General features: G+C 39.1%; 1 protein-coding gene across 1 annotated transcript in view; it reads right to left on the bottom strand.

The window, feature by feature from the left end:
* Window positions 1–18,825, bottom strand: part of LRP1B (LDL receptor related protein 1B) — a 1,706,338-nt gene that overhangs the window by 608,781 nt on the left and 1,078,732 nt on the right. The window contains exon 22 of the mRNA XM_070423500.1: window positions 3,703–3,903. Coding sequence (XP_070279601.1) covers window positions 3,703–3,903 — 201 coding nt within the window. The remainder of the gene's footprint in view (window positions 1–3,702; window positions 3,904–18,825) is intronic.

Raw genomic sequence — 18,825 nt, 5'->3', positions numbered from 1 at the left:
ATATGAAAACATGCTCAAAGTCACTAATCATCTGAGAGATGCAAATAAAAAAACAACAATGAGGTACCATCTCACAAATGTCAGACTGGCTATCATCAACAAATCTACAAATGACAAATGCTGGAGAGGATGCGGAGAAAAAGGAACCCTTGTGCACTGCTGGTGGGAATGCAAACTGGTGCAGCGACTGTGGAGAACAGTATGGAGTTTCCTCAAAAAACTAAAAATGGGACTTCCATTTGACCCAGTGATCCAAATTCTAGGAATATATCCCAAGAAACCAGAAACACCAATCAGAAAGGATATATGCACCCCTATGTTCATAGCAACACAATTTACCATAGCTAAGATTTGGAATCAGCCTAAATGCCCATCAGCAGATGAATGGATTTAAAAACTTTGGCACATTTACACAATGGAATACTATGCTGCTGTAAAAAGGAAGGAACTCCTACCATTTGCAACAGCATTGATGGAGCTGGAGAGCAATTGTGCTAAGTGAAATAAGTCAGTCAGAGAAAGATAAATATCACATGCTCTCACTCATTTGTGGATTATAATGAACAACATAAACCGATGAACAAAAACAGATGTAGAGACAGAGAATCATCGATCAGATGCTCAAAACTCAGAGGGAAGGTTGGGGAGGGTGGGGGTGAGGGGGAGAGATCAACCAAAGGACTTGTATGCATGCATATAAGCATAATCAATGGATGTGGACAACAGGGGGTGAGGGTGAGGGCAGGATTGAGGGGATGAGAGGACATTGGGGGGATAAGGTCACATTTGTAATATCTTAATCAATTAAGGGAAAATAAATTTTAAAAAAAGACTTGAGAAGTTTGTTTCTTCTCTGGGATTAGTACCTTCTCTGGTAATTTTACAACCAGCTTCATTGGAGCCTCTCTACTCTCTGTAATTCTTTGAAATGTTTGAGTGAGGCTCCTCCTCTGATGAAAAAATGGCTAGACGAGCAAAAAGTGATTTTCAATCTTGAAGTAAACAAATGAACTCAGAAAAAGCAGGGTGGTAGAGATCACCAATGACCTTGCATGCATATAAGCATAACCAATGGACATAGAAAATAGAGGGGTAAAGGCCTACGCTCTGGGGCAGGGACAACCTGGGAGAGTTCAATGGGGGAAAGGGGGGGCATGTAATACTTTCAACAATAAAAATTTTTTAAAAATTGTTTTCCCAATTCAGAGTTTAGCAGATAGGAAAATAAAGTTGTGTTTTCATATCATTTTCTTCATTTTTCTTAATAATTTACTTTCTCTTTTTCTCCTCTTACTTCATTTACCAGTAACCCAAGGGTTAAAAAAAGGTGAAAAAACTCTAATTTCTTTCGACATTCATAGTGCCTCAGGCCATGATTTCACGATAGAGATCCTCATCTCCATTTTTGTTTTGAGGAAACTGACATTTCAAACAATTAAGCCACCTGTTACTTAATTGAAATAACTGAAAAAGTTCATAATTTAAACACTTCAAAGTCTAAACTTTTTCTAAAGTTACACACTTTTAATGTTAAGAGTACTGATAGTTTCCTTCATTTAGAATCACTCTTATAACCTTCCTGAGCAAGCCTCAGATATTGTCATGCAAGAGATTCCTATCCACCAAACTGCTCCATCAGGGAGGAGAATCTAGGAGAGACAGGAATGAATAAAGGTAAACTAATCTGTCACCTTTGATTAGTATTTTTTTTGTTTTCTAATTTAGGTTTTCTGGAATGTATTTTGGTTTGAATCTTCTTGTTTAAATTTTAGCATCATTGACTGAAACTGTTGCATTGACTACTTCAAGGTTATTTTATAGAATCACAAACTCTTTTGAAGAAATATATTTTACTACATAAATTAAAAAAGAACAACAGTATTATTTTGTAATGCTTATTGTGCTATTAATGCTCCATTCGGATCAAAATATGATAAATTTAGGCTTAAATGCAGTTGTCTTTCCTACATTCAATTGGGCAGCTTCATTCTTTTCTCACAGCCTCATATTCTTCCTACTATTCCATAAACTCTTCTTCATTATTCTATTAATGTCACCGTCAGTATTATCTAAAATATATATTTTAAAGACCTCCTTGCTAAATATCTGATCTCTCCACAAAGAAGAAAATATAGTTTTCTTCATGTAATGCCAGTTGGCATAAGGAAATAACTAGTCAAAAATAACTTTATTTCATGTATTTATTTATATTTATCTTTATTGTTGAAAGTATTACAGATATGCCCCATTTTTTAGCCCATTGACCCCCTTCATCCTTCCTTCCCCTCCCCCACAACAGGCCTTCATCACACTATTGCTAGAAAGGATTTGGAGAAAAGGGAATCCTCATGCACTGCTGGTGGGAATGCAAAATGGACCAGCCATAATGGAAAGCAGTGTTGATTTTCCTCAGAAAATGAAATATGGAACTGCTATTCAACTCAGTAATCCTACTTCTAATCCTAATCTATCCTAAGAATCCTGAAACACCAATTAGAAAAAATGTATGCACACATATGTTCATAGCAGCACTATTTACAATAGCTAAGATCTAGAAACAGCCCAAGTGCCCATCAGTAGATGAGTGGATAAAAAAGCTGTGGTACATTTACACCATGGAATACTATGCAGCAGTGAAAAAGAAGGATCTCTTACCCTTTGAGACAGCATGGAGGGACCTGGAGATTGTTATGCTAAGCAAAGTAAGCCAATCAGAGAAAGAAAAGTATCACATGATCTCACTTATATGTGGAATCTAATGAAAAAAATAAACTGCAAACAAAGTAGATCCAGAGACAGAAGCATGGAACAGACTGATGAATCTCAGAGGGAAGCGGGGGAGGGTGTGGGAAAAGATTAACCAAATAACTTATATGAATATATGCATAACTCAAAAGTTAAGCTCAAAAGATATCAGATAGAAATCATTTTAGCTAATTAAAGCACACTAAAGAAAGTTATTGTATGAGGACTAAAAGCTAATGAAAAAAATATATATATATCAGTAATATTCAGTTGGTCTTATAATCCAGACCCTTCCTTTCTTCTTTCTAAATATGTTTCTATTTTCATGACTAGAAGGCATGACAAAATCCATTGGGTGGCAGTAAACTCCATTCCATTGATCAGTAATAATAAGATTCTCCTGTTCTGAGTGACTTGCTGACAAAAAATAATATTAGTTCCATTGTGGCAGCAGCATTGACCATGCAGAGATCTAAATGATGAGCAAAGCTATACAACTGTTAAGTGAGTTGAATATAGGCTACACTCTTCTGCTTTATTTTCAGAAATTTCTAATCATATTTTTAAAATTTTTATAGACTTAACATGGTTGTAAAAAAGGTAGATAGGGTTCAGTGCTAAATGTCTCATTTAAATTGAATGAATGGAAAGAGTGACTGTTACTATAATCAGTATCAGCAAGTGAACTAAAAGCAGGGGTGGGCAAACTTTTTGACTCGAGGGCCACAATGGGTTCTTAAACTGGACCGGAGGGCCGGAACAAAAGCATGGATGGAGTGTTTGTGTGAACTAATATAAATTCAAAATAAACATCATTACATAAAAGGGTACGGTCTTTTTGTTTTTAGTTTTATTCATTTAAAATGGGCCGGATCCGGCGCGGGCCGTAGTTTGCCCATGGCTGACTAAAAGGCTCTAGCGTTCAGAGAGGAGCAAATGCAGTGAAAAGTGCAATACCACAGAGATCGCCTTCATCAGACCCGTCCAGGCAATCCCTTCTCCCATTGCAGAGCTTCTCTGGCTGCAGGCAGACTGAAGTGTCGTTAGCACAAGGGTACTTGGGTGGTCCACACAAGAAACTGTCACAGTCGTCTTCATCGGACTGATCTTCACAATCAATATCTCCATCACATACCCATGCTTTGTTGATGCATCTCCCTTAAGAAAATAGAAAGAGCATGCATTTAATTTTTTTGTAATTAAATCACCATAATAATGAGTGGTCATCACTGTCTTCTGTCAGAGCCAGAACTACTTGCCATTAGCAACAAATCTATTTGCTGACAGCATCACAGTTTATTTGCATGCCATTTTAATGGTTCTTGTCCTGGTTACTAAAGTGGCTCTTAGTGTTAAATCCTTGATATTTTATTTAGTTTCAAGTTACTGGTCTACCTTATTTAAATAATCCTGTGATGAACTGAAAGTTTAATTACAGTCTTTAAAGGTATATTTGTATATACGTACTTCTCCAAACTTTAAATTTAGGTAAATGCTATCAGTATCTTTTAGAATTCTAAATTTAAGTAAATACTTTATTTTTGCAAGAGAAATGTCCTTTTACTGGCATTTCTAAACTCAACATCTAAACTTCTCACACCCAGACTTATGTACATGTCTTTTCATAAAAGAACTAGAGGCCCGTTGCATGAAGAGATTCATGTGATAGGCCTTCTTTCCCTTGGCTTCCGGCACCAGTTTTCCTCAGCACCCGGGACCCACGCCTTTGCTCCAGTCACAGCGGAGAAGCCAAACTTCTTGAGTCTTCAGTCCTCTTCAGTCTTCAGTCTTTGCTCTGTGCCTGCATATGCGAATTAACCGCCATCTTTGTTGGGTTAATTTGCATAGTAATTCTGATTGGCTGGTGGGCGTAGTGGAGTGACACCAATTTGCATGTTTTTCTTTTATTAGTGTAGATATACAGTGTTATTAAATATATTCATAGTTAAGGTATAATACAGACCAGATTTATGGAAATGGGTATTTATAGACTTGGAGAAAAAAAAAAGTGATTACTATTTAGCCGGCATGTTTCAAAGTAACAATGTGAAGTGCATAGAAAACAATGGTCATTGTCTAGGTAAATCTTTTTTCCACTGCAAATTATTCCTCGTTTGTATTTTTCATCTAAATTATTATTTTTCTGGATTATCCACAGTTAAGGTGTTATGTGAATAAAATAATGTACCATAAGATAAATAGTAGTTAATGACTAAATACATATCAATATCTCATAAAATGACTGGGGCAAACAAAAAAAAAAAGAAATATATTAGAATGTACATGTCCAAGAGTCATCCTCTATAAATGTCTTCTTAAATCTTACAGGCTGCTAAATTTTAAGTAAAATACTGATGAAAAGATATTTCATTTATATAAATATATTAATAATGTTTCATACTATTATAAGTCAATTAAGAAGAAAACAGAAATGATCAGTCCCATAATTAATATAAATTCATTTGATAATATTCAACATTATTAATCTAAATACTCTTAAGATGGATACTTCACAAATAATAAATGTGATATAAATGGAGAAATAGCATATGCTCTTGCATCCACATTATAAATAAAATGAGTAATATTATTATTTTATATCATTCTGGAAGTATGGTCTAATGGAGCAATTAGGAAATACAAAAAAAAATGAGGTGTATAATTAGAAAAGAGTATCACTACCTGTAGGTAATATAATGATGTAAGTATAAAATCAATAAAAGTTAAATAAGGACTATAAGAAACAGGATTCTAAAAATAGATAGGTAGTTCAAAATTTATACAAAAATTAATAAATTTCATATATACAAAATGAATATAGTAGAAGAAAAAAACAATTAAAAAATCTACTATAAAACAAAGTATAACTACCCAAAATACTGTAGAATTTGCATAAAGAAAATTTAAACTCCTACCAAAACAACAACAAAAGAAGTTTGTTTGGTCTTAAAGAACAAGACATCACTGTAAAAATATTATTTTCCCAAAGTTAATATGATTCCAAACACAATAGTAACAATATTATTACAATCCTATCAGGTTATCATAAACTTAAGAAAATGAAACTAAAAATATCTTTAAGTCAAAAAAATACAAAATATTTATGAATAGCAACTGGATATTGGAAATATTTATCAGTGTTTTGAAGAAGCAGTAGTTAAAATACTTCATAACAGAGTATCAATAAAGATAGCAATAAACAGCAAAGAGACACAAAAATCCTCATCCTATATAAAAGTCTAATATGCTAAGTGTCCAGTCATACAGTCGGCCATTCAACCAATAAAAGCATAATATGCTAATTATATGCTAAGGGCGCTCAACCGCTCACTATGACCTGCACTGACCACCAGGTGGCAGACAGTCGAACAGTCACTATGACATACACTGACCCAGGGGGAAGATGCTCCAACCAGTAGGTTAGCTTGCTGCTGGGATCTGGCTAATCGGAACTGAGTGAGATGGGCCAAACACTCCCTGGAGCCCTTCCATGGTCCCTCCCTGACTGGCCAACCTCCCGCATCCCTCCCTAGCCCCGATCATGCACCGGTGGGGTCCCTAAGTCTGGCTTGCACCCTCTCACAATCTGGGGCCCCTTGGGGGATGTTGGAGAGCTGGTTTTGGCCCCATCCCACAGGCCAGTTGGAAGAACCTCACTGGTGCATGAATTTGTGCGCCGGGTCTCTAGTTTATGTATATGGTTTTAATATATAAAATTACAATTCAAAATAATAGCACAAATAATTACAAAGTTAATGACATTAGAATCTTGGATTAGTCATCTGGAGGAAAAAAGGTAGAGCTGAGTCTTTACTTAATTCTTACACCAATATAAATTCAAGATAGATTAAAGAGGCATTTTAACTTAACGATGATAAACACAAAAATATTCTAGAATAAAATAGACACTAAAACAATAACTTTAAATGGTTATTACACAATCCCAGAAAACATAAAAGACAAATGATAAACTTGATTTTATTAATATTTTTTATTCCACATTACAACAATAAAATCTGTATATAGATAATCTGAATATCAGAAAAAATACTATATTTAACAAAAGGGCATATTTCTTTAAAATGAATGGGCTCTTACAAATCAATAAGATAAAGATCAATAACTCGAATAGAAGTGCAAGAATCACAATCTATCTACACTAATAAAAGAGAAACATGGTAATTAGCGTACGACCGCTACCCTTCCCATTGGCTAATTAGCATATCCTTATGCAAATTAACTGTCAGCCAAGATGGCAGCCAGCAGCCATGCACTGAAGAGAACAGGGAGGCTTGCTTGCTCCAGTGATGGCGAACTCCAACGTTCCCCGCCTGACTTGCCGGCCTCTCAGCTGCAACTCTAAGCAACTATGTTGCAAATATAGAAGCTAAACTAAACCCCAGAAACAGGCTTTCAGTCAGCTGGGCTTCAGCCAGCCGGACCGCAACATTGTATCATATACAGAACGTAAACAAAGGCCAGAAACCGGCTTTTAGCAGCTGAGGCCTCAGAGCTAAAGCTGGCCCAGAATAGAAAAAAAAAAAAAAGAAAAAAAGGAGCAGTTGGGAGCTTCAGTCACCCGCCAGCCTGAAAACGGCCCTCAGCCCCTCACCCAGACTGGCCAGGCACCCCAGTGGGGACCCCCACCCTGATCCAGGACACACTTCAGGGCAAACCAGCCGGCCCCCACCCATGCACCAGGCCTCTATTCTATATAGTAAAAGGGTAATATGCCTCCCGGAATCAGGATCAGCGGAGCAGCGAGACTCCCAGCACTGGGAACAGCGTGACAGGGGGCAGCGCCCAAACCTCCTGATCGCCCTGCGACTCTGTGAGTGACAGGGGGCGGGGCCACAACCTCCCTATCCACCCTGCTCTGTTCATGACAGGGGAAGGCGCCACAATCCCCTGATCAGCCCTGCTCTGTGACTGATAGGGGGGAGCTCCCCAATCCCCTGATCGCCCTGCAGCTCTGTGTTTGACAGGGTGCGGTGCACCAACCCCCTGATCGGCCCTGCTGTGTGTGTGACAGGGTAGAGCCATAACCTCCCCAATGGCCCTGCCCTGAGTGTGACAGGGTGCAGCGCCCCAACCCCCTGATCTGCCCTGCTCTGTGTGTGACAGGGGGCGGTGCCCCAACTCCCCTATCGGCCCTACTCTGTGAGTGACAGGGGAGAGCTCCTCAACCCCATGATGGGCCCTGCTCTGTGCGTGACAGGGGGGAGCTCCCCAAACCCCTGATCGACCCTGCTCTGTGTGTGACAGGGTACGGAGCCCCAACCCCCCTGATGGGCCCTGCTCTGTGAGTGACAGGGGGCAGGGCCCCAACCCCCTGATGGGCCCTGCTCTGTGAGTGACAGGAGGCAGGGCCCCAACCCCCTGATGGGCCCTGCTCTGTGAGTAACAGGGGGCAGTGCCCCAACCCCCTGATCGGCCCTGCTCTGTGAGTGACAGGGGGTGGCGCCGCAACCTCCCCATCGACCCTGCCTTGAGTATGACGGGGTGGTGCCCCAACCCCCAATCGACCCTACCCTGAGTGTGACTGAGGGTGGCATCACAACCTCCCAATCCGCCCTGCTCTGTGCATGACGGGGCAGCACCCCAACTCCTCAATCAGCCCTGCTCTGAACCTGACCAGGGGCTGCACCTAGGGATTGGGCATGCCCTCTGCCACCCGGGAGCAGGCCTACGCCAGCAGGTCGTTATCTCCAGAGGGGTCCCAGACTGCGAGAGGGCACAGGCCGGGCTGGGGGACCCCCCTCTCCCCGCCGAGTGCACAAATTTTTGTGCACTGGGCCTCTAGTATACTAATAAAAGGGTACTATGCTAATTAGACCAGGTCGACTGGACATCTTCTGGATGTCTGACTTCCTTCCAGACAAAGCCACAGTGGCAGGGGCCAAGGTAGAGGTGGTTAGGGGTGATCAGGCTGGCCAGGGAGCAAGCAGTTAGGGGTGAGATCAGCAGTTGGGGGAGATCAGGCCAGCAAGGGGAGGGCAGTTGAGGGCAATCAAGCTCTCAAGGGAGCAGTTAGGTGGCAATCAGGCTGGCAGGCAGGCGAGCAGTTAGGAACCAGCAGTCCTGGATTGTGAGAGGGATGTCCGACTGCTGGTTTAGGCCCAATATCATAAGGATTGGGCCTAAACCAGCAGTTGGATATCCCCTGAGGGGTCCCAGATTGGAGAGGGTACAGGCCGGGCTGCAGGACACCCCCCCCCCCCCCCCCCCCGTGCATGAATTTTGTACACCGGCCTCTAGTAAATTAATAATGGCTTACAAATACAAGATTTTCAAAATATCTTTCAATTAAAAATAAAATAAAACAGGAATTTGATACCATTTTTTCTCTTTCAGATTAAGACCTAAAATGTTAGACAAAAAACAAAAAACAAAAACAAACAAAAAACAAAAAACAACCAAAAACCGAAAAAAAAAAAACAAAAAACCAAAGAGATTTTAGAACGGTTTAAATAATAGCCAAATTTTGAGGCAACTGAAAATTGGGTAATGTCTCTGTAGGCATTATTATGAAATCTGGCAAAGAAAAATGCATCAACTCTTAACCACAGTAATTATATATTTTTTATTTTTAAATTAATATATTTGCCCAAATTCATAAAGATGCATATATAAGGTATGTGTTGCTGTTTTGTATATATTAGTAAAAGAACAGTAACAACTTAAATTATAATTTTCAAGAGTAGTAACATCAATTACAACGCATCCATACATTGAAATTATATGCTTGAGTGAAAAAGAATGAGATGATTCCGCATAAATTAATATAAAACAATCTCTAAAAAATCTAAATAAGAAAAGCCATAAAGTTGAATGTATGGTAGGCTTTCTTATATGTTAAAAGAGATTTGTCTGTTTACCAGTATTCATGACTACATTTTCACTCAGATAGCATTATAAATACATGGCTAGGCTCGTTGATATATAAATTCTTTCTGGAGGGCTACACAGAAAATAGTTAAAAATTAATCCCTCAAGTTAGGAAGACTTGAGGTACTGGAAACCTGGAGTAGGAGACAGAGAAATTTTTCATTGAATCCTTTTGAGCTATTTTATTTTTCTTCTCCCATATTTTGACATAAATTATCCCCAAAAAATATTCCCTCCTTTTTAAAATGACGAAGATAAAATGTATTCACAAGTGCAATAAAATTCAATAGTTTCTACAGATACATTATAAAAATTCAATATTAAGGTTACTCTGTGCCTTTCACTTTCCTACGGACTTTAGGAAATATAAGAGTCATAACATCAAGTCCCTGTAATCTAGGACTTTATAATCTAGTTAGCAAGAGAAGATCAATGCTTAATACATAACTGTAGTCTAAAATATGACATCATGCACTTAAGTATTAAATTGTAAGGGCTTATTTGCAAGTATAACAGAGTGAAGGGGGAGTTCAAGAATAATATAGTAATTTTCATGCTTAGTTTGGTAACTCAAGAAACAACTTCCATTTTTCTTCCAGACCTCAGTTATCCATCATGACATTTTAACCACTGCCTTCAGAGTGGTCTTAGAATTGTTTCAATAAACTCATCCATAAATCAGTATCAATCTTGTAATGTCAGAATAGCAATAACACCTCTTTGCCATCCTTAATCTAAATGCTGCCTGAAAAAGGTAACAAAAAAAACCAAACTTGTTCAAATGACTAATAACTTTAACATCGGTTGTATTACCAGATATCTGAATACATATGAATATACAGTTTAGATAAAATATATGTTTAAACAGCTCCTGCATCCCAATTATTTTTCAAGGTTTGTTTGAAACATCACTGCTTTTCTAATTTGTTTTTTGTTAGATTTTAATATTTATAAAAATATAGATAAGAGGGTGCACCAGGTATATATAATAAGTTTAATTACATTTCTAATTCATGACTATTAATTGGGTAAAACTCCCAAAGCAAATGACCTTAGTAAATATGCTTAAATAATGTTGATTTTTACTTGATTCATATCCAGACAAATCCTTACATAGTCAAGTCTTTGGCCTTCACATCTTGAAAAAATAATTATTATAGATTTCCTTGTTTTAGGTCCCTCCTTTATAAATAATAAACTTGAGACTTATGTCAAAGTATTATTATTAAAACAAAGTAAAAATTAATAATATTGGAGGAAGCAAGATGGCGGCGATATAGGCAGACGCGTCCCAGGTCTTGTCCCGGAGCAAACGGAGTAAGCAGCTGAAACTAATAACACCCACCCCGAATTGGCAAATTTACTCAGCTGGTGAGACGGTTTGCAGCCGGGAAGGGCAGACCTCCCCTGGAAAGGTTAAAAACCAGGGATCTGGGCAGGAAAGTTTGCCAGACCTGAGCCCAGAGGGTCGGAGGGAGACCGCATGGCAGACAGCCGCGTCTCTTGGGACAGACACAGACCCTGACCAGGGTAAGGAGTTCCGCGGGTTTGCTGGCGCCAGGAGATTTGAGATTTGGATTTTGTGATTGCGGAGAACTGAGACTAAAGGGGGCATCCTGAGGAACTGATCAGACCATGCAGTGCCCATAAGAGAGGAGCGTTTCCCAGACCATGCAGTGCTGGTAAGAGAGGAGCGTTTCCCAGACCGGTAAGAGAGGAGCGTTTCCGCGGCCGGCCGGCGTTTGTCTGTTTCTTTGTTTTCACTGAACCCTGCTCATAGGACAGTTCGGATACAGACACTCACCTGTGCTGAAGAGAGGGTGAAGGTGCAGACGAGGGGAATCTGGGGAGAGGCTGAGGAAAGAGGGGGAGCCGGAGGAGGTGGCAGCGAATTGAGTGCTGGGACCCCCCTGGGCCCAGGACTGGGGCAGCCATTCCTCCAGAGGGTGGAATTCCTCCCCCCAGCCCCCCAGGCAAGGAGCACAGCCACACCCAGATTCCACCCTGTATGAGATAAAGGATTAAAACAAGCTGATTAGTCCCTGGGAGTTACCAGGGTCTGGCCTATAGAGGGATTTTCAGTCCCACCAACAACACAGAGCAGGGTAAGGATTAAAAAAGGATAGAGAAGCTGTATAGCCTCAGAGGCCAACCCAAAAACACTGCCACCCAGAGGCTGAGCCACAAACTGACTCTTAGGGGAATACAAATTAAGGCAGACTGGATCACAAATACGGCCTGCTTTAAAATCAGGACTGTGATTTACAACACGGAGGAACAGTGTAATGCAGGCAAATTCAACACTCTCCTAAATACCTGGCAGGACTAAGGCGAACCAGGCTGAAGAGTAGAAGAACCAAAAGACCATCACTACTGCAAATTTTTTCTTTTTCTTTTTCTTTTTAATTTTTTCACCTTTTTACTAAGAAACCAATTTTTTTTTCTCTTTTTCTTCTTTTTCCATCACCTGATTTTACCCTTTCAATTACCACATTTTTATTTTTAACCAGTATTATTACTGCTACCATTTTACCATTTTTTAAAGTGCCATTTTATTTTCTCTTTATTTTTTTTTTTGGGATTAGTGTTCTCCATTCTATTTTCATCGTTCCTTTAGCATTAATTTTCCCTATCTCAATTTCACCTCTTTGCTAAAACCCTCTTCCTTACTTTTCCCCTTTTGGTGTCCTGTTTCTCTTACCCTATTCCTGCTCCAGACTTTCCCAATTCCCTCTTTTTACCCCCTGTCTAATTCCACCCTACTTATATATCCTATTTCCAATCTACTGCTCTAAATCCTTATACACCTATTCTTTATCCTTCTTCACTTTCCAAACATTTTTTTCTCTCTTATCTTTCTATTGTTTTCTTGATTGTTGAATATATTGGGCTTTTTTTTTTTTTTTTATTTGTTTGTTTTGTTTTGTGTTTTTTCTTCTTTTTTAGGACTGGTTGTGAGGTTGTTTTTCTTTTTCTTTTTCTTTTTTTTTTTTTCTGCTGGTTTTTCCCTTCCCTCCCCCACCTCACCCCGGTTATTTTTGTGCTTCTTTTTTCCCTTACCCCTCTGGATATTATTGGTGGTTTGTAATTTGCATTCATCTCCAGGGATCTGTTGCTGGAATTTGTTGAGATTAGTGGCAGTTCTATTGGAGTTTGCTCCTCATACCAATAGTCTCTTCCCTGCTTCTACTTCATTCTCTTTTTTCGCTCTCTTTTTTTCCCCCCTCTTTTTTCCCAATTCTATTTTTGCACTCCTTTTTTGTTTGTTTTTTTCTTATTTTTCTTTCCTGTTCTCTCTTTTATCTTCTTCTCTTCTTTCTCCCTTATCCCCTAATTCTCTTAATTCGGGTGGTCACCTTTATTTGGGGTTATTAATATTGTGAATATACTTGTGTTCAGTGCCTGGTACGTTGTGCCTTGCTCTGTTGTATTTTGTGCCTTTAAATCAACGCAGCAGATCCAAGCAACAGCAGCCCCCTGATCACCGAGCCTCCTGATCACCACAGCCTCCTGATCACCACACCCTCTGTCTGTGGAACAGCAGCTGTACGTGAAGCCTCCCCCCACCAGCCAGAAGAGCCAACACAGCTGTGAACAACACCCACCAGAGGAGCTGCTGCCAACTGGAAAGCAGCTGCTACCGCAACCGTCTGAGCAGCAACCACAACCCAAGGAGCCCCTGCCACCCAGGGAGCAGCCACTGAACATCTCAACATCTACATATGTCAGCGAGATCAAACATGGGTAGGCAAAGAAACCCCCAAAGGAAAGAAAAGGAGGACTCGCCAGAAAAGCAGCTAAGTGAGACAGAGATATGCAACATGACGGAAAAAGAATTCAGAATAAGGTTCCTAGAGTACATGCACCAGATGTTCAAGAAGCAAGAAGAAACAGATGAAAAACTCAACTACTTATGCAAGAAGCTAGAAGAAACAGATGAAAAAATCAACAACTTAAGTAAGTCCCAAGAAGAAATGAAGAGTGACATAGCTTCAATAAAAAACTCCATTGAAAGTATCAACAGTAGACTGGGAGAAGCGGAGGACCGAATTAGTGAATTAGAAGACAAAGAAGCAAAACACACTCAAACTGTACGGCAAATGGAGAAAAAAATTAAAAGACAGGAGGAGAGCCTAAGGGAGCTTTGGGACAACATGAAACGAAACAACATACGAATAATAGGGGTGCCAGAACAACAGAAAGATGAACATGGATTAGAAAACCTATTCGAAGAAATAATATCAGAAAACTTCCCTGAGGTGGGGAAGAAAAAAGTCACACAAGCCCAGAGAGTCCCAAACAAGGTGAACCCGAAAAGACCCACACCAAGACACATCATAATTACCATGGCAAATGTTCAGGATAAAGAGAGAATCTTACAGGCTGCAAGAGAGAGACGGAAAGTAACATACAAGGGATCTCCCATTAGATTATCAAATGATTTCTCAACAGAAACACATCAGGCCAGAAAAGAATGGACGGAAATCTACAAAGTGATGCAAAGCAAAGGACTGAATCCAAGAATACTCTATCCAGCAAGGCTATCATTCAAAATTGAAGGGGAAATAAGAAGCTTCACAGACAAAAAAGGGCTAAGGGAGTTTATCACCACCAAGCCAGCCATGCAAGAAATGCTAAAGGGACTGGTGTAAAAAGAAGAAATATCAAGCTCAGAAAGAAAACAGCCACACACACACACAAAAAAAGAAATGGCTACAAACAAGTACCTTTCAATAATAACTTTAAATGTAAATGGACTAAATGCTCCAACCAAAAGACATCGAGTGGCTGAATGGATAAAAAAACATGACCCATACATCTGCTGTCTACAAGAGACCCACCTCATTAGAAGGGACTCACACAGACTGAAAGTGAAGGGATGGAAAAATATCTTTCACGCAAATGGAAAGGAAAAGAAAGCTGGGGTAGCAATACTTATATCTGACAAAATACATCTCAAAGTGAAGGCCATAACCAGAGATAAGGAAGGCCACTTCATAATACTAAAGGGATCAATACAACAAGAAGACATAACCCTGGTAAACATATATGCACCCAATGCAGGAGCACCCACATACATAAGAAAACTTCTGGAAGATATCAGGGGAGAGATCGACAACAATACAATCATAGTAGGGGACTTTAATACACCACTGACATCACTGGATAAATCCGCTAGACAAAAACTCAGCAAAGAAACAGCAATCCTAAATGACTCACTAGATCAGATGGACTTAATTGACATCTTCAGAACACTTCACCCCACAGCTGCGGAATATACATTCCTCTCAGGTGCTCATGGGACATATTCAAAAATAGACCACATATTGGGTCACAAGCAAAGTCTCCACAAATTCAAGAAGATTGAAATCATAAAAAGCTTCTTCGCAGACCACGATGGCATAATGTTAGAAATAAACTACAATAAAAACAACCCAAAATACTCAAACACTTGGAAGCTGAATAGCATGTTATTAAATATTGATTGGGTTACCGATGACATCAAAGAAGAAATTAAAAACATCCTGGACACTAATGACAATGAAAACACAACAATCCAAAACCTCTGGGACACAATGAAAGCAGTCCTGAGAGGAAAGTTTATAGCTCTACAGGCCTATCTCAAAAAACAAGAAAAAATGGTAGTCAATCATCTAACTCTACAACTCAAAGAATTAGAAAGAGAGCAACAAGAAAAGCCCAGAGTGAGCAGAAGGAAGGAGATAATAAAGATTAGAGCAGAAATCAATGAAATAGAGACCAAAAAAACAATACAGAAAATCAATGAAACCAAGAGCTGGTTCTTTGAAAGGATAAACAAGATTGACAAACCCCTAGCCAAGCTCACCAAGAAGCAAAGAGAGAGGTCCCAAATAAACCAAATCAGAAATGATAGAGGCGAAATAACAACAGACCCCACAGAAATACAAATGATTGTTAAACAATACTACGGGCAACTCTACTCCAACAAACTAGACAACCTGGAGGAAATGGACAAATTCCTAGAAAAATACAACATTCCAAAACTCAATCAGGAAGAATCTAAAAACCTCAATAGGCCAATAACTATGGAAGAAATTGAAGCAGTCATCAGAAAGCTTCCAGCAAACAAAAGCCCAGGGCCAGACGGCTTCACAGGGGAGTTCTACCAAACATTCAAGGAAGAACTAAAACCTACCCTCCTCAGACTACTACAAAAAATTCAAGAGGAAGGAACGCTTCCAAGCTCATTCTATGAAGCCAGCATCACCCTAATACCAAAACCAGGTAAAGACATCACAATGAAAGAGAATTACAGGCCAATATCCCTCATGAACATAGATGCCAAAATCCTCAACAAAATCTTAGCAAATCGGATCCAGCAGTACATCAGAAGGATCATACACCATGACCAAGTAGGATTTATCCCAGAGATGCAAGGATGGTACAACATCCGTAAATCAATAAATGTGATACATCACATAAACAAATTGAAAGAAAAAAACCACATGGTCATATCAATTGATGCAGAAAAAGCATTCGACAAAATCCAACACCCATTTTTGATAAAAACTCTCAGAAAGGTGGGAATAGAAGGAACATACCTCAACATAATAAAAGCCATATATGACAGGCCCACAGCCAACATCATACTCAATGGACAAAAACTAACACCATTTCCCCTAAGAACAGGAACAAGACAGGGATGCCCACTCTCACCACTCCTGTTCAACATAGTACTGGAAGTATTAGCCATTGCAATTAGGCAAGAAGAAGAAATAAAAGGCATCCAAATTGGAAAAGAGGAAGTAAAACTGTCCTTATTTGCAGATGACATGATATTATACATACAAAACCCTAGAGACTCCATCAAAAAGCTACTAGACTTAATACATGAATTTGGCAATGTAGCAGGATACAAAATTAACCCCAAGAAATCTGAGGCATTTCTATACACCAATAGTGAACTTTCAGAAAGGGAGGTCAGAAAAACAATCCCATTTATCATCGCACCAAAAAAATTAAGATACCTAGGAATAAACTTAACTAAAGAGGTTAAAGACCTCTACTCAGAAAACTACAGGACGTTGAAAAAAGAGATAGAGGAAGACATAAACAGATGGAAGAACATACCATGTTCTTGGATTGGTAGAATCAACATCATTAAAATGTCCATACTACCCAAAGCAATCTATACATTCAACGCACTTCCCATTAAAATACCAATGGCCTTCTTCAAAGATCTAGAACGAACTCTCCAAAAATTCATCTGGAATAAAAAAAGACCCCAAATAGCTGCAACGATCCTGAGAAAGAACAAAGTAGGTGGGATCTCAATGCCAGATATCAAGCTGTATTACAAAGCCACTGTTCTCAAAACTGCCTGGTACTGGCACAAGAACAGACATATAGATCAGTGGAATAGAATAGAGAGTCCAGAAATTAGCCCGAACCAATATGCTCAATTAATTTTTGACAAAGGAGGCATGAATATACAATGGAGCCAAGATAGTCTCTTCAATAAATGGTGTTGGGAAAATTGGACAGACATATGCAAGAAAATGAAACTAGACCACCAACTTACACCATACACAAGAATAAACTCAAAATGGATAAAGGACTTAAATGTACGACAGGAAACCATAAAAATTCTAGAAGAATACAAAGGCAACAAAATCTCAGACATATGCCAAAACAATTTCTTCACTGATACAGCTCCTAGGGCAGTTGAAACTAAAGAGAAACTGAACAAATGGGACTACATCAAAATAAAAAGCTTCTGCACAGCAAAAGAAACCATCAACAAAACAACAAGAAAACCCACCTCGTGGGAAAACATATTTGCCAACGTCATATCTGATAAGGGCTTAATCTCCAAAATTTATAGGGAACTCATACAACTTAACAAAAAGAAGATAAACAATCCAATCAAAAAATGGGCAAAGGATCTAAATAGACACCTTTCAAAAGAGGACATTCAGAAAGCCAAGAGACATATGAAAACATGCTCAAAGTCACTAATCATCCAAGAGATGCAAATCAAAACAACAATGAGGTACCATCTCACACCTGTCAGAATGGCCATCATCAACAAATCAACAAACGACAAGTGCTGGAGAGGATGTGGAGAAAAAGGAACACTTGTGCACTGCTGGTGGGAATGCAGACTGGTGCAGCCACTATGGAAGGCAGTATGGAGGTTCCTCAAAAAATTGGAAATGGAACTCCCATTTGACCCTGTGATCCCACTTCTAGGAATATATCCCAAGAAACCAGAAACACCAATCAGAAAGGGTATATGCACCCCGATGTTCATAGCAGCACAATTCACCATAGCTAAGATCTGGAAACAGCCTAAGTGCCCATCAGTAGATGAATGGATTAGAAAGCTGTGGTACATCTACACGATGGAATACTATGCTGCTGTAAGAAAGAAGGAATTCTTACCATTTGCAACAGCATGGATGGAACTGGAGAGCATTATGCTAAGTGAAATAAGCCAGTCAATGAAGGAAAAATACCACATGATCTCACTCATTCATGGATAATAAAGACCATTACAAACCTTTGAACAATAATAGATACAGAGGCAGAGCTGCCTCAAACTGATTGTCAAACTGCAGTGGGAAGGCCAGAGAGAGTTGGGGGGCAGGAGGGAGGGGAGTAAGAGATCAACCGAAGGACTTGTATGCATGCATATAAGCATAACTAATGGACATAAGACACTGGGGGGTAAGGGAGGGTAGGGGTTTGTCAAGGGTGGGGGGGAAAAAAAGGACACTTATGTAATACCCTTTGTAATACTTTAAGTGAAAAATTAAAAAAAAAAAAGCCATTAACATTAGAAGATTCAAAAAAAAATTAATAATATTAAAATGTGTTATAAAAATCATAAATATCCAATATTTAAAAACCAGTATTAAAAAATATATATTTTAAATGTGCATATATAAGTTCAAATAGCCAAGTATTTCACTTTGTCTTTACCAATTCTTCTTTATAAAAACATTACATGCTGAAAATAATACGAGGTGTTTATATCAAGTAGAGTTCAACATAATAGTTTCTGATTTATTTATAATGAGGTTTTCCACCTGATAACTATGTGTATAAAACCCTTATGGGAACTGTAGTGTTGCACTATGAGCAAAGAGAATAAGAACAGCTAAGTAACAACAGCATAAGCAACAAACAAAAGTAACAAAAATAAGC

This window comes from Myotis yumanensis, unplaced genomic scaffold (genome assembly GCF_028538775.1).
Source record: "Myotis yumanensis isolate MYYU_CA2020_CCGP unplaced genomic scaffold, mMyoYum1.0.hap1 SCAF_8, whole genome shotgun sequence".
Classification (NCBI taxonomy): Eukaryota; Metazoa; Chordata; class Mammalia; order Chiroptera; family Vespertilionidae; genus Myotis; species Myotis yumanensis.
Note: the sequence above shows the minus strand (reverse complement) of the source record. Positions and strands in the feature narration are given on the sequence as shown.